The sequence below is a fragment of the Apium graveolens genome, chromosome 2 (genome assembly GCF_009905375.1).
Source record: "Apium graveolens cultivar Ventura chromosome 2, ASM990537v1, whole genome shotgun sequence".
NCBI lineage: Eukaryota > Viridiplantae > Streptophyta > Magnoliopsida > Apiales > Apiaceae > Apium > Apium graveolens.
Genome location: NC_133648.1, coordinates 237,638,077 through 237,654,988, shown reverse-complemented (window position 1 = coordinate 237,654,988; position 16,912 = coordinate 237,638,077). Strand labels below are relative to the sequence as shown.

At 37.8% G+C, this 16,912-nt stretch overlaps 1 protein-coding gene across 1 annotated transcript; it reads left to right on the top strand.

The window, feature by feature from the left end:
* Positions 1-7,352: 7,352 nt before the first annotated feature.
* On the top strand, positions 7,353-8,834 carry LOC141697998 (uncharacterized). Its single transcript, XM_074502590.1, has 5 exons — positions 7,353-7,421; positions 7,540-7,821; positions 7,894-8,002; positions 8,059-8,193; positions 8,413-8,834. The coding sequence occupies exons 1-5, from the start codon at positions 7,353-7,355 to the stop codon at positions 8,832-8,834; spliced, it is 1,017 nt and encodes a 338-aa protein (XP_074358691.1).
* The last annotated feature ends 8,078 nt before the right edge of the window (positions 8,835-16,912 follow it).

Below are 16,912 nucleotides of genomic sequence, written 5' to 3'. Positions count from 1 at the left end.
AGCAGTCTTTGCCATTGGATAAAACTTCACCAGAAACTTTTGCGCAAGATCTTGCCACGTAGTGATGGACCCAGCTGGTTCAGAATGTAACCAGTCCTTAGCTTTGTCCTTTAGTGAGAATGGGAAAAGTCTCAGCTTGATAGCCTCATCAGTCACGCCATTATACTTAAAAGTGCTGCAGATCTCGACAAAATTCCTTATGTGCATGTTGGGGTCTTCAGTCGCCGCTCCTCCAAAAGAAACAGAATTCTGCACCATCTGAATAGTGCCCGGCTTGATTTCAAAGGTGTTAGCTTGAATGGCCGGATGAAGAATGCTTGACTGAATGTCATCGATTTTTGGCCGAGAAAAGTCCATGAGAGCTGGATCAGCTTGAACAATACGATCACCCATGTTTACTGGTTCTTTCCGCTCAGTTCCTGAATCCAAATCTTCAAAATCTAACTTCTCCGGAATATCAAGAACTTCGTCTATCTCCTCAGTTGTATCTAAAGTCCTCTTGCGAGTACGAGAACGAGTTTGCATAAACGCTCGCTAAAGTACCTGAAACACAACTGGAAACAATAAGTACTACTACGTCCTAATCACTGAGTCCTAATGACCAATGATGGTAAGTACATAAACTAAACAAATACGCCGAGTCCCCGGCAGCGGCGCCAAAAACTTGTTAGGGCAAAAACACACACTAATATTCACGCAAGTATACGCGTTCGCAAGTAATATAGAATACTTTCTAGTTCGTTCCCACAGAGACTCAGACTAATTTATTGTCTAATTAAACTCACTCACCAATGTATGATTACTTCTCAATGTTAAGACACTAACACTTAGAATTTTTGACTAAATATTAACTACAATTAACTATTTAATTAACACTTCAAATTATCAATAATAAAACACTCATGAGATCACAACTTCATTACTACTTCCTTCAATAGTCATTGTTAATTCCTTTAGCATGTGACAGTGATGATATTAATCGAATAACACGAAACTGATAAAAACCAACTTTCATTGTACTAATACCATTCTACCAAACATCCATAATTAAGATAGAAGTTGAATAGTCATCAATTATGTTGAGTTCCTATATGTCTACAGAAATTGACAATACAACGATTTAAGCACAAGTTATTCCTTTTGATTATATAGGGCAAATAAAACTGTTAGAGTTACCCACTAATCATGCACAACGTACATGATCCTATGCTAGCATGGCAAGTTCTAAATCTCAAGATCCACCGTCGCTTCACAAGATATTAACACCCTATCTTATATGTTCGCGACGCACATAAGACGAATACGTAAAACCAATACTAGATATCATACAATCATCACACACTAAAGTATTAAACAATTAACTAAAGAATTCCATAGTAAATCCATTGCAACCCCATGATCACGATTAGCCCATAATAGCACTTATCGTCGTCATGGGTTCATATGAAATCATGATAAACAAACACAAGAAAATAATAACTAAACTAATTATATTAAATCAGAGTACGTCACAAGAGTAAATAGGTTCAAGGTAAGAAAACTAGCATCCAACGTTACAACGAATCAAGAATCACAAGAAAATATGCTTCCTCTTCGTTGCTGTGTACTAAAACGGTCTTCTTCCTTATCTCCTTCGCTCCTTGCGTAATACCACGATCCTCTCTCGTGAAAACGTCTCCAGATCTACTTATATAATAGTCCCATAAAACTCAGATTACATAGAAGTGGAAACCAAACAGAAATAGAAGTCCTAAAATATTTTATCTTTTTTCCCGACCCTGCGCGGCCGTTCAGCATAGCTGAGCGGGCGCTCAGTTTCCTGCGCGGCCGCTCAGCATTGCTGAGCGGGCGCACAGGACCCTTCTGGAAATTTCTTGAGTTTGCTCCGTTTCTTCGCCGTAATCTGCCCATTTCTTCCCTCTCTCAACGATGAACACATGCCAAGGCTTATTCTTGATGATTACTCCTCCGAAATGCAACTAATACCCTGAAATGCATAAATACTAGAAAAATGCATCAAATACACAAAATACTTGATTTCAATGCACCAATTTAAGCCATTTTAAGATGTTCTAAGTGGTATAAAATGCCACTTATCAATAAGCACCTACATACTAGCTATAGTGTCACCACACAAATGTCTATGAGAACAGACATCCTTCATAATGAAGCAAGCATAGTATGTACCGATCTTTGCGGATTATTAATTACCAGTTAGTAATCCTACGACCAGGAACTATTCAAGTTTAGAGTTATCATCTTTTAGGTCTCATTATTATGATCTCATCACAATCCATAAAAAGCTTTACTCTAAACTGTGGTATATCTTATTTAAACATTTAAATAGATAGAGCCCGCAATAAAAACAAAACAAGTCTTTTATTAATATCAATGAAATCAAAACAGATTACATAAAAGTTATTCCTAAATTCTCATACATGATTGAACTTAGGACATATCTCTTTCAATCTCCCACTTGTACTAAAGCCAATCACTCTGGTATCTAATACCCATCTTGTCTTTATGATGATCAAAGTGACTCTGAGAAAGTGGCTTTATGAGTGGGTCTGCTATGTTTTTATGTGTGTCAACTCTCTCGACGTTGACATCTCCTCTTTCAACAATCTCCCTAATCAGATGAAAGCGCCGCATGACATGTTTGGAATTTCTATGAGACCTAGGTTCCTTGGCTTGTGCTATTGCTGCGTTGTTATCATAATACAACATAATAGGCTCTTCAACGCTAGGAACAACTCCCAACTCAGAAACAAATTTCATCATCCAAACGGCTTCTTTTGCAGCCTCACTTGCAGCTATATATTCTGCTTCCACTGTGGAGTCAGCCGTTGTAGACTGTTTGGAACTCTTCCAACTAATCGCACCACCATTCAGAGTAAACACGTACCCTGACATGGATTTGCTATCACTTTCTGATTGAAAACTAGAGTCAGTATAACCCTCTATTTTCAACTCAGATTCACCACCAAAAACAAGAAAAATGTCCTGAGTCCTTCGCAAGTACTTAAGGATGTTTTTCACTGCTTTCCAGTGGTCTTCACCTGGATTTGACTGATATCTGCTCGTCACACTAATTGAATAAGCAACATCAGGCCTTGTACACAACATCGCGTACATGATAGATCCAATTGCTGAAGCATAAGGAATCTTACTCATACGCTCTCTTTCCTCAGGTGTCTTAGGAGACATTTTTTCGGAAAAGGACACTCCATGGCTCATCGGTATGAGACCTCTTTTGGAGTTTTCCATTCTAAACCTTTTAAGCACTTTCTGGATGTATGTACCCTGGGTAAGACCTATCATTCTTCTAGATCTATCTCTATAGATCTTCATACCGAGAATGTAGGATGCTTCTCCCAGGTCCTTCATGGTGAAGTTCTTTGATAGCCATACTTTGACTAATTGTAGCATCGGTATATCATTTCCTATAAGAAGTATGTCATCCATGTACAATACAAGAAATGTTATCGCGCTCCCACTAACCTTCTTGTAGACACATGGCTCATCTATGTTTTTTATAAAACCAAACTCTTTGATTGTCTCATCAAAATGGATGTTCCATCTACGAGAAGCTTGCCTTAAACCATATATGGTTCGCAGCAGCTTACACACTAGGTGTTCATTTCCCTTGGAAAGAAAACCCTCTGGCTGTGTCATATACACTTCTCCTCAAGTTCCCCATTGAGGAAGGCCGTTTTCACGTCCATTTACCAGATCTCATAGTCGTAGTAAGCAGCAATTGCAAGCAAAATCCGAATTGATTTTAACAGGGCTACAGGCGAAAAAGTTTCATCAAAGTCAATCTCTTGCCTTTGTTTGAATCCTTTTGCCACGAGCCTGGCCTTATAGGTCTCCACCTGGCCATCTGCTCCAATATTTCTTTTGTATACCCACTTGCACCCAATAGGCTTAACACCTTCAGGCGCCTCAACCAGAGTCTATACTTGGTTGGTACACATAGATTCCATTTCATATTTCATGGCACTATGCCATTTCTCTGAGTCAACACTACTCATAGCCTCATTATATGTCACAGGATCGTCATCATCAATGATTGACAACTCATTGTCATTCTCAATGACAAGGCCATAATACCTCTCAGGTTGGTGAGACACTCTCCCTGTCCTACGAATGGGTTGTTCCACAGAAGGTTGTTCAGTCTGAACAGGTGTTTCCACTTGATCCGTAGTAGTCTGTGCTTCTTGAACTTCATCAAGTTCAATTTTGCTCCCACTGTTTCCTTCAAGGATAAACTCCTTTTCCAAGAAGGTAGCATGTCTGGAGATAAACACTCGATGATCGGTGTAAAAGTAATACCCCAAAGTCTCTTTAGGATATCCCACAAAATTACATTTTACGGATCGAGATTCTAGCTTATCTGGGTCAACTTTCTTGACATAAGCTGGACATCCCCAAATCTTAACGTGTTTAAGACTCGGTTTCCTTTCTTTCCATATCTCATATGGTCTTTGAGGAATAGATTTGGAAGGCACCTTATTCAGTAAATATGCTGAGGTTTCCAATGCATAACCCCATAGGAATACTGGAAGATTCGCATAGCTCATCATGGACCGAACCATGTCTAAGAAATTTCGATTTCTCCTTTCAGATACCTCATTTAACTGTGGAGTATATGGAGGAGTCCACTGGGAGACTATACCATTTTCTTTGAGATAATCTAGAAACTCTCCATTCAAGTATTCACCACCTCGATCTGATCAAAGAGTTATAATACTGTGTTTGGTTTGTTTCTCCACTTCATGTTTATATTCTTTTAACTTTTCAAAGGCTTCAGACTTGTGTTTCATCAAATACACATATCCGAATCTAGATCTACCTACATACTAGCTATAGTGTCACCACACAAATGTCTATGAGAACAGACATCATTCATAATGAAGCAAGCATAGTATGTACCGATCTTTGCGGATTATTAATTACCAGTTAGTAATCCTACGACCAGGAACTATTTAAGTTTAGAGTTATCATCTTTTAGGTCTCATTATTATGATCTCATCACAATCCATAAAAAGATTTACTCTAAACTGTGGTATATCTTATTTAAACATTTAAATAGATAGAGCCCGCAATAAAAACAAAACAAGTCTTTTATTAATATCAATGAAATCAAAACAGATTACATAAAAGTTATTCCTAAATCCACATACATGATTGGACTTAGGACATATCTCTTTCATAAACACGCCGCACAAACCCTTAATTTTTATATTCACTTAACACAAACCCTTAAAAGAAGTTCTTGTGGGCCGCAGTGGAGGAGACCATATGCATCCATTGTTCTCTGCTTATTGTGCGAAGTGAGGTATCTATATTCACTATATTAAATTATGAAGTATTTTAGAGTTTCACTTTATTAAAATAATATACTCTATCTTTTGGTGTTCCTGCCTTGTTTTACACAGCCATGTTTATACTTGTATAGTACTATATCCACCCATGTTTAACCTTTATGTACATTATTATATTAGTTAAGTTTCGTATTATATAAGTGTTAATTTATTTAAACACCACTTTATATTTATTTGCAAGTATGCTTTGTCCATCTCATATAACGATATTAATTTAGATGTTAATTTGTATTGTCAAATCGTATTGTAACTTTGTGAGCTATTATTTAATTTTCAATCATATGTATTAAAGTATTAAAGTATGATAATATTGAGTTACTAAACAACTAAGTTTGTCAAATTATTATTAGTAGAACTGACTATGTATATAATTGTAACTAGTTATTTATATATTTAGTTATTTAAATAGGGAACCATCATAGTTTAGTTACTCTCGGATAAGTGTCATACTATGTGTGTACATGATGTATTAGTCTAGGGTTGCATACTATAAAATTGCTTTGTTGATTTTGTGCAAAATTTATGTTTAAATTTATAATATAGTAATGGCATCATCATGGTACATGGTATTCACGTCAATGTCATGTCATGTACTTAGCTAGTAACCGTACGAGTACAAATTAATTATAAGAAATTTGACAGCAGGCTAGTTTCTAATTAATAAAATGAGCAATGAGTATTAATCCTAAATTATGATTTTGTAATTAGATCGCGGGCCGGGAAATTAGCAAATTGTTCTCAAATTTCATTAGTATTAGTGTTTGCGGTTATCGAGGTAAGGATTCTGTCCCCTTTTATTCAGTGCTACTCCTCTTAGCATTTAGAAATATTTGATTCGTTCAGTTCTTCTGTATCCTGCTCATTCAATATTTGATTTGGCTTCTTCTGACTTCCGAAAATTGTTTTAAAATTTATTTGGAAATTTTAAATATCTGTTTATGCGATTTTCAAAATTTATCTATGACACCCTCTGTTTTGGAAATTTAAATTAATTGTCTCAGGTGATTTTAAATTTGCGAGAATATTTTTATTTGAACCCTTAGAGATATATGGTATACCGAGTTAACCAGCTGTAGGGGTCTACAGCCATGTCATTGCGGCACCAGTGACATGACACTTCCGTGACAGTGTGATTGGTCACGGCGTATCCTTCTGTTAGCTCTCGGGATGAGTTTTGGCCATTTTGATATTTGTTCAGGATACGTGGGTGCACCCAAAGTTTGATTTGTGATTTGATTTATGGTGACGTTGTATATGTCGTACACGTTATTCATTTTGTTGCACACATTAGGTACCCTATGATGTGTGTATTTGTATCTGTTCTGATCTCGGTATGAAATATCCTAACCCCTCGTTGCTTCAGCCTTACTTATTTTTAAAATTGTTGTTTAATTATAATTTGCAGATTGTTTATTTCTGATCTCTTTGTTTTATAAATTGTATTCCAAATCCGTACTGGGCATTTGGCTCATGCCGTATTTTTTTCTGACAGGTGCTTAAGGGGATCTGGATTGTGTGATGGAGAGCTACCTCAATTCGTTGATTAGGATTTCAGTCTTATCATTAATTAGACTTAATTATTTATTTAGAAAATTCCAGATTTATATTATTGGTTTAGACAATTTGGAGATTTAATATTATTTTGAAGATTTTAGACTGTTTAATTTTTGTTTAGGAATATATTAGTGCTCTGTTTGCATGTTTGTGGATTATAGGTAATATCTCCTTCTATTATTAAGAAGGGGGTGTTACAGAGATGGTATCAGAGCTTAGGTTCTTTCATGTATAAAACCTACTTAGGTTGACCTGTGAGTTTGGGTAGACGATAGGATGGGTGTTCTATTTAATTTTATTTCATTATGCTCTTTATCATTTCATTCTGCTTCATCATTTTGAAATCTGTTTGTGACTGATTCATCATATTTATTCTCGTAATCTTCATTCGTTCGCTATCTTATATTGTAGATGCCTCCTAGACGTGATCCTTTTCATATTAACCCCGCTCAGCTTACTGAGATGATAGGGCAAGCAGTGGCAGGTTTTGGCAAACCAAGGAAATCAGAATGGCGAGGGAAATCAGAATGGAGAAGGAAATCAGAATGGAGAGGGAAATCAGAATGGACAAGGAAATCAGAATGGCAATGGAAATCAGAATGAGAACGGTCAGGGCCATCAGTTGGAGCCATTTGTATGGTTGGGGAGGTTTGTGAAGCAGAAACCAGACTCTTTTACTGCATCACCGACTCCTATTGATGCTGAAAACTGGATTGTTCATCTCGAAAAGATTTTTAATGAACTGGGTTGTGATGAGATTCAGAAGGTCAGGTTGGCTGTGTATAAGTTGGAGGGGGGTGCTCAGAGGTGGTGGAGAGGAGTGAAAGCTACTAAAGGGGAGCAGTATGCAGAGGCTTTAGAATGGCAGGGATTCAAGGAGGTATTCTATGAGTAATACTTCTCTAATGCTGATAGGGAGGCTTATTTGAGGGAGTTTCATTCTATTGTACAGCACCATGATGAGAGCATTACTGATTATATGGCGAGGTTTATAAGGTTGGGTGGATTTGTTGGGACAGTTGCAGGGACTGCTGCACAGCAGGCGGATAAATTTAAATGGGGTTGAAGTCTTATCTGAGGGGTTCCATAATCTCCTTTAAATTTGATAATGTGGCAGAGGTGGCTGATGCAGCAAAGGATGTTGAGAAGGAGCGCATAGATTTCAGGACTTCCAGGTCTAACAGTGGTAGTAAGAGGACTAGGGATGATCAGGGTTTTGCACAGGGTAGACAGTGGTACGAAGATCACAGTGGTTAGCAGGGACAGTGGCGCGGCCAGAATCAGAATAGGGGTGTTCAGTCATTCCACGGCTGGAATCAGTATGTTGATCAAAATCAACAGTTTCAGTGACAGAAGCAGCCTAATCAGTGGCAGAATCGTTAGCAGGGGCAGAGCCGTTACTCGGTGTATGGGGGTAACCTCAATATGATTCTGGTGGCTCCTTGTACTACATGTGGTGGACATCATCCAGGTAGAGCTTGTTACAGACAGACTGGGGCTTGTTTCTTGTGTGGTAGTATGTCTCATAGGGCAAAGGATTGTACAGTGTCGCGCAATACTGGTGGAGGAGGAGCTGGCGGTGGTAGTGGTAGTCAGCAGAATCCTACAGCCAGAGTGTTTGCATTGACTGCAAATCAGGAAGCAGCTAATTCTGGTACCATTTCAGGAACACTTCTTGCTGGTAGACGTGATGCTTATGTGTTATTTGATACTGGTTTGACCCATTCTGTTGTGACTTTATCGTTTGTTCGTCATCTTGGCATTGCACCTTCATTATTATATCCCCATATGTCTATTGCTACCCCGATGGGGAATTCTGTTATTATATCTGATATATATCCAGAGTTTCCGATAGTTGTTGAAGATATAATTATAAGGTTAACTTGCTTCTGATGGAGATGCATGACTTTGACATTATCTTGGGCATGGATTGGTTGAGTGAACATCATGCCATAATAGATTGTCAAGGAAAAAAGGTGATCTTTGGGGATACAGATAAACCAAAATTTGTATACCAAGGGTCTCAGCCGAAAGGGGAGGTTAGATTAATTTCTGCTCTAAAGGCGAGTAAATTGTTGTCTAAAGGTTGTGATGGCTACCTTGCTTTCGTGAAGGATACATCGAAGGATGAACCTCGCATCGAGGATTATCCAGTTGTCAGGGAGTATGAAGATGTGTTACCCGATGAGATACCAGGTTTGCCACCACGTAGAGAGGTGGAATTTACTATTGAACTTGTTCCAGGTGCCGAGCCTATTTCTAAGGCGTCTTATCGAATGGCACCACTTGAGTTGGAAGAATTGAAGGAGCAGTTGTAAGAGTTGTTGGATAGAGGATTTATCAGGCCAAGTGTGTCTCCGTGGGGAGCTTCTATGCTGTTTGTGAAGAAGAAGGATGGTTCCATAAGGTTGTGCATTGACTACAGGGAGTTGAATAAGGTGACTGTCAGAAACAGGTATTCTTTGCCACGTATTGATGACTTGTTTGATCAGTTACAAGGGGCGAAGTACTTTTCGAAGATAGATTTGAGATCTGGTTACCATCAGTTATGAGTAAGAGAAGAGGATATTCTGAAGACTGCATTTCACACTCATTATAGTCATTATGAGTTTCTCATGATGTCCTTTGGATTGACGAATACACCAGCGGTATTTATGGATTTGATGAATCGGGTATTTCATGATTATCTGGATAAATTCGTGGTGGTCTTCATCGATGATATCTTGATATACTCTAGGAGCATAGAGGAGCATGAGGAGTATTTACATACTGTACTTGAAATTTTGAGGGAGAAGAAGTTGTTTGCAAAATTTTCCAAGTGTGAATTCTGGTTGGAGGAAGTGGCATTTTTGGGGCATACTGTATTCGGTAGAGGCATTGAGTTGGATCCTGCAAAAGTCGAGGCTATTACTAATTGGCCGAGACCAAGCAATGTGACGGAGGTGAGGAGTTTCTTGGGTTTGGCAGGCTACTACAGGTGTTTTGTGGAAGGATTTTCATCTATAGCTTTGCCATTGCCTCAACTCACGCGGAAGGGCATTAAGTTTGAGTGGAATGATGATCGTGAGAAGAGCTTTCAAGAGTTGAAGAAGAGGTTGGTGTCTGCTCCAATACTTGTGTTGCCATCAGGAAGTGGAGGTTTTCAGGTTTATAGTGATGCTTCTAAGAGAGGATTGGGGTGTGTTCTTATGCAACATGGGAAAATGATTTTTTACACCTCTAGGCAATTTAAATCTTATGAGGTGAACTATCCTACCCATGACTTGGAGTTAGCGGCTGTCGTATTTGCTTTGAAGATCTGGAGACACTATCTTTATGGAGAGACTTGTGACATCTTTACTGATCACAAGAGTCTCAAGTACATCTTTACTCAGAAGGAGCTTAACATGAGGCAGCGGAGGTGGCTTGAACTTCTTAAGGATTATGATGCAAATATTCAGTACCATCCAGGGAAGGCGAATGTAATGGCAGACGCTCTTAGTAGGAAGAACTTGGGGATTGTTGCATCTCTCATTACTCAGCCAAACCTTATTTCAGATTTGGAGCGATTGGGTGTTGAATTGTATGTTAAAGAGTCGGGAGGTAGCATTGCAAGTTTGAAAGTGGAACCAAATCTTATTTCAAGGGTTAAGGAAGCTCAGAAGAATGATATAGGTTTGAAAGCTATTAGATCCGATGTGGCAGGTAGAAAGCAAACACAATTTCATGTTGATGATGAGGGTGTGATATTGTTGGGTGGAAAATTGTGCGTGCCCACAGACCCAACGATTCGTGAGGAAATTTTGAAGGAGGCTCATAGTTCTTCATTTTCTATTCATCCAGGTTCCGCTAAGATGTATGGAGATTTGAAGAAGCACTTTTGGTGGAGTGGAATGAAGGGAGACATAGCAGAATTTGTGGGAAAATGTCTTACATGTCAACAAGTGAAGATAGACCATCAGAGGCCTAGTGGATTGTTGCAACAGCTATATATTCTAGTTTGGAAGTGGGAAAACATTACTATGGATTTTGTGACTCATTTGCCGAGGACTTTCAAGAAGAACGATCTCATATGGGTGGTGGTTGATAGACTTACTAAGTCTGCTCACTTCTTGCCTATTAGATAGACTACTCCTATTCATGAGTTAGCATAGATTCTTCAGCAAGATATTGTTAGACTTCATGGTGTGCCTGTGTCGATAGTTTCTGACATGGATACGAGATTTACATAGCGTTTTTGGAAGGGATTCCAGCAGGCTTGGGGTACGAGGCTTAATTTTAGTACAACTTATCATCCGCAGATCGATGGACAGTCAGAAAGAACGATCCAGACGTTGGAGGATATGTTGAGGGCATGTGCTTTGGAGTGGACAGGTGACTATGATAAATATTTGTATCTGGTTGAGTTTGCATATAATAACAGTTGGCACGCGAGTATTGGTATGCCACCGTTTGAGGCTTTGTATGGTAGGAGGTGTAGAGCACCATCTTGTTGGGATGAGGTTGGTGAGAGAGTCATTGAAGGGTCAGAGCTGGTTAGAATCACTAATGAGAAGGTTAAAGAAAGTTTGAAGGAAGCTCGATCACGTCAAAAGAGTTATGCGGATCAGCATAGAAAGTTTGGTGGATTTGAGCCTGGTGATCATGTGTTCTTAAAGGTGTCGCCTTGTAAGGGTGTAAAGCGTTTTGGTATGAAGGGAAAGCTCAGTCCAAGATATGTTGGACCTTTTGATGTTATGGAGAAAGTAGGGGAAGTATCTTATAGAGTTGCGTTGCCACCACAACTATCTCATGTGCATAATGTGTTTCATGTGTCCGTTTTTAGGGGCTATAAATATCATCCGTTACACGTAGTTCAATATCCATTACATAAAATTAGAGAGGATCTTTCTTGTGAGGAAGAAGCTGAGGCTATCTTAGCTCGAGAGGAGCGAGTTTTGAGGAAGAACATCATTCCGTTTGTGAAAGTTTTGTGGAAAAATCATTCGGAGAGAGAGGCTACTTGGGAATTAGAAGAATCTATTCGTGAGAAATATCCGCATTTATTCGATTCAGGTACAAGAATTTAGTTTCGTTTGATTCCGGGGACAGAATCCTTTTTAAGGGGGTATATATGTAATATTCGTGATTTTAATAATAATAATAATAATAAAAAAAAATTATTAGTTTAAAAAAATGATTAATTCAATTCTATGTGATATATGATAAATTTTCGGGATCCTATTTCGGTTAGAAGATCCTCACTATGTATATAAACACGATGAACAAACCCTTAATTTTTATATTCACTTAACACAAACCCTGAAAAGAAGTTCTTGTGGGCCGCAGTGGAGGAGACCATCTGCATCCATTGTTCTCTGCTTATTGTGCGAAGTGAGGTATCTATATTCACTACATTAAATTACGAAGTATTTTAGAGTTTCACTTTATTAAAATAATATATTCTATCTTTTGGTGTTCCTGCCTTGTTTTGCACAACCATGTTTATACTTGTATAGTACTATATCCACCCATGTTTAACCTTTATGTACATTATTATATTAGTTAAGTTTCGTATTATATAAGTGTTAATTTATTTAAACACCACTTTATATTTATTTGCAAGTATGTTTTGTCCATCTCATATATCGATATTAATTTAGATGTTAATTTGTATTGTCAAATCTCATTGTAACTTTGTAAGCTATTATTTAATTTTCAATCATATGTATTAAAGTATTAAAGTATTAAAGTATGATAATATTGAGTTACTGAACAACTAAGTTTGTCAAATTATTATTAGTATAACTGACTATGTATATAATTGTAACTAGTTATTTATATATTTAATTATTTAAATGGGGAACCATCATAGTTTAGTTACTCTCGGATAAGTGTCATACTATGTGTGTACATGATGTATTAGTCTAGGGTTGCATACTATATAATTGCTTTGTTGATTTTGTGCAAAATTTATGTTTAAATTTATAATATAGTAATGGCATCATCATGGTACATGGTATTCACGTCAATGTCATGTCATGCACTTAGCTAGTAACCGTATGAGTACAAATTAATTATAAGAAATTTTACAACAGGCTAGTTGCTAATTAATAAAATGAACAATGAGCATTAATCCTAAATTATGATTTTGTAATTAGATCGCGGGCCGGGAAATTAGCAAATTGTTCTCAAATTTCATTAGTATTAGTGTTTTCGGTTATCGAGATACGGATTCTGTACCCTTTTATTTAGCGCTACTCGTCTTAGCATTTAGAAATATTTGATTCGTTCAGTTCTTCTGTATCCTGCTCATTCAATATTTGATTTGACTTTTTCTGACTTCCGAAAATTGTTTTAAAATTTATTTGGAAATTTTATAATCTGTTTATGCGATTTTCAAAATTTATCTATGACACCCTCTGTTTTGGGAATTTAAATTAATTGTCTAAGGTGATTTTCAAATTGCGAGAATATTTTTATTTGAACCCTTAGAGATATAGGGTATACCGATTTAACCAGCTGTAGGGGTACTACAGCCATGTCATTGCGGCACCAGTGACATGACACTTCCGTAACAGTGTGATTGGGCACGGCGTATCCTTCTGGTTAGCTCTCGGGAAGAGCTTTTGGCCATTTTGATATTTGTTCAGGATACGTGGGTGCACCCAGAGTTTGATTTGTGATTTGATTTATGGTGATATTGTATATGCCGTACACGTTATCCATTTTGTTGCACACATTAGGTACCCTATGATGTGTGTATTTGTATATGTTCTGATCTCGGTATGAAATATCCTAACCCCTCGTTGCTTCAGCCTTACTTATTTTTAAAATTATTGTTTTATTATAATTTGCAGATTGTTTATTTCTGATCTCTTTGTTTTATAAATTGTATTCCAAATCCGTACTGGGCGTTTGGCTCATGCCGTATTTTTTTATAGCAGATGCTTAGGGGGATCTGGGATTGTGCGATGGAGAGCTACCTCAATTCGTTGATTAGGATTTCGGTCTTATCATTAATTAGACTTAATTATTTATTTAGAAAAATCAGAATTTATATTATTGGTTTAGACAGTTTGGAGATTTAATATTGTTATACCCAAAATTTGGAATTGGATTGACTCGGGTCAAATGCGGATTAAGTACGGTTGGACCCGGTATTGCAGTGTAGAAGGTGAGGACGCGTCCAGGCACAGAGGACGCGCCCAATCTAGAGGAGATGTTTTATGGAGGATGGTCTGATAGTAAGGAAGTTTGGGAGTGCATGATTAGGGTAGAACGCGCCCAAGCGTTGTGGACGCGTCCACCATGGTGAAAGTATTTGGCGAATGTGGTCTTTTGGCAATGGAAGCTGCAGGACGTGCCCGTCCTGCTTAGGGCGCGTCCTGTCATTCATTGTGGCATGCTGTGAGAAGTGGTTGTTGAGGAAATAATACAAGTTTTATGGAAGTTAGGGCGCGCCCAATGTCTTAGGACGCGTCCTGTGTTTGGTCTATACACTCTCAATGGTGACCTCAGGACAAAAGTATGCATGGAAAGGAGGAATGGATGGCTATCTTTACTAATGTATTTGTTGCAGGTACTCTTTGAAGAATTCCCTCCTTGAGACGGTCAAGGAGGGGGATATCCGTGAAAAGCTTGAAGGCCTCCAGGGGTATGCCTGATGATTGAAGTCCTCCTCTTGTATTCGGAGGGTGTCCTTGTTGGGGATGCAGGGTTAATACTGGTGTGTGCTTTGGGAACTCTGTTCTTGTATTCAACGGGTGTCCTTGTTGGAGAACTTTAGAGTCATCCTGCACTTTGCACCCAAGAGCTTGGGATCACCTGTCCTGTTATCTGGTGGGTTATCCTCATTTGGGGGACATGGATGCGTCCGACACTTGGGGTGAACCGTGGCTATACCTGCGTCCGTAAATCAAAGGAGATAGTTGTAGCGGAGTGTTATCCTTGCGTAGGGAGATGCATTATCCGTGAAATCCTACGATTACGGACGAGTCTTGGGCCTTCACGGTTGGGCCTCATAATTGGACATTCCTAAGGCTAACGGAAGATGGATTCTGGATAGGCTTCTACCGGGCCTAGGAATATGAAGTCTAAGCCCATTAGATTTCTTGTTCCACAAGAACTACGTCAGGCTTGATCCCTATATAAAGGGTACGTAGGCACATTGAGAGGGTAAGAAGTTGAGAGCTGATAAGGGAGACACCACTTACTCTGATCAATCTCAGCCTAAAACAATCACAAATCACCACACACCACTTGATTTTCCGGCAAAGAACCACCGTCATAGATCTTAATTCCGGTGAGAAATATCAATCTTTGTTGTTACCAGATTCCTCCGTCAATAAATATTATTTTGAAGATTTTAGAGTGTTTAATTTTTGTTTAAAAATATATTAGTGCTCTGTTTGCAGGTTTATGGATTATAGGTAACATCTCCTTCTATTATTAATAAGAGGGTGTTACACTTTCTCACATATGTATTCGAGTTGTCCATATTTTGGGCTCATAAGACAAGCTGTTCATTTTCCTCTAGCTATGGATTGGGCTGAATGTCAAGCGGGCAACTTCCTAACCTCTCATGTTTGTGAGAAGAGAAAGTTTATTGCAGGACTTTTGTTTACAACAGCAGTTTATCACCTGCGGAAGAAAAGGAATTTTAGAATACATAGGCTTTGTTTGGGATTGCTATTAAAAATTGATGTGCTGTTAGAAAAAGTGCTGCTGGAAAAAGTGCTGTTGTAAAAATCAGATGACTGTTTGGTAATTTTTTTGATTCGTATATGTTTTGATGCAAAAAATTAAAAATAATGATGCTTTTGGTAAGGTTTGATGGTGAAATCATCATCTGTTTTCCGCAACAGCTGAAAATCAGCTTTTTCTAAAAGCATGGGGGAACTTGTTTTCTCTAACAGCAGTTTTTAAGCCAAAAGCAGTTTTCAGAAAAGCAGCTTTTAAATTTTACCAAACAGTTTTTTAACTGCTTTTCAGCGAAAAGCTGCTGTTGCTGTCTGCAATAGCAATACCAAACACACCCATAATCCGGGCGTAGGACACCCTACTATGATACTACCTCCGTCCCGTTGATTTCTCTACATTTGTTTTTTGCACGCATTTCAATGTTCTAAACAAGTGATGTAGAGAATTCAATGGTACAGAGGGAGTAATAATTACTACTCCCTTTGTCCCTAAAAACGTTTACCATTTGTGTTAGACACGTTTGTCAATGCACACTTTTGATTGTTAATATCTTTAATTTCGTATTAGTATTAAATATAAAAATTTCTTTGTATTAAAGTACTAATAAATGTGAATCCAACAAAATCACTCTTGATTATGTTTGATCTTCTAAATTAGACGTAAGTTAGTAATCAACAGCTTATCATGAATAATAAAAAAAGTCGGAGACGGAGGGAGTACCATTTGTAATGCTGTAAAGGAGAAATTATTTTCCTGGACGGCTTTCAGGAATTGGGTTCGAAGTGACCCTAATTTACTACTTTTGCTTTAGAATAGTCCCTCCCGCAGTTTCTTTTCATCTAGTTTCTGTTTAGAAACTAGGTTTGTTAGTTTCTTTGGCATCTGTTGCCTTTGTTCCTAGACTATTTTGTGATATGTTTAATTGGGGTATGCCCCTCTTATTTTTGTAGTTCTTTTTTCTTGTTATAATATTTTACTTTGGCAAAAAAAAATGTAAACTTAAAACATCTATGCATCACCTTGATTTTTAAGTTGTACTGGATCTGAAAATGGCATCCAGGGGCCCTCTCTGGCCAGCAATAATGAGTCAAATTAAAACACAGCTAGTATTAATTTATGCCGTTTGGTGGGATGTACCTTAACTTAATTTTTACTCCATTAATAATGAAAAACATGGAAAATATAATATTAATCAACCACAATCTTTTTATTTTGTTAGAATTATATTATACTTATTTTTATTACAGTAGCATCATTTCTTCAGACAAAAACATTTGTCCAAGTACAAATAACTAAATTCAAAAACAGAA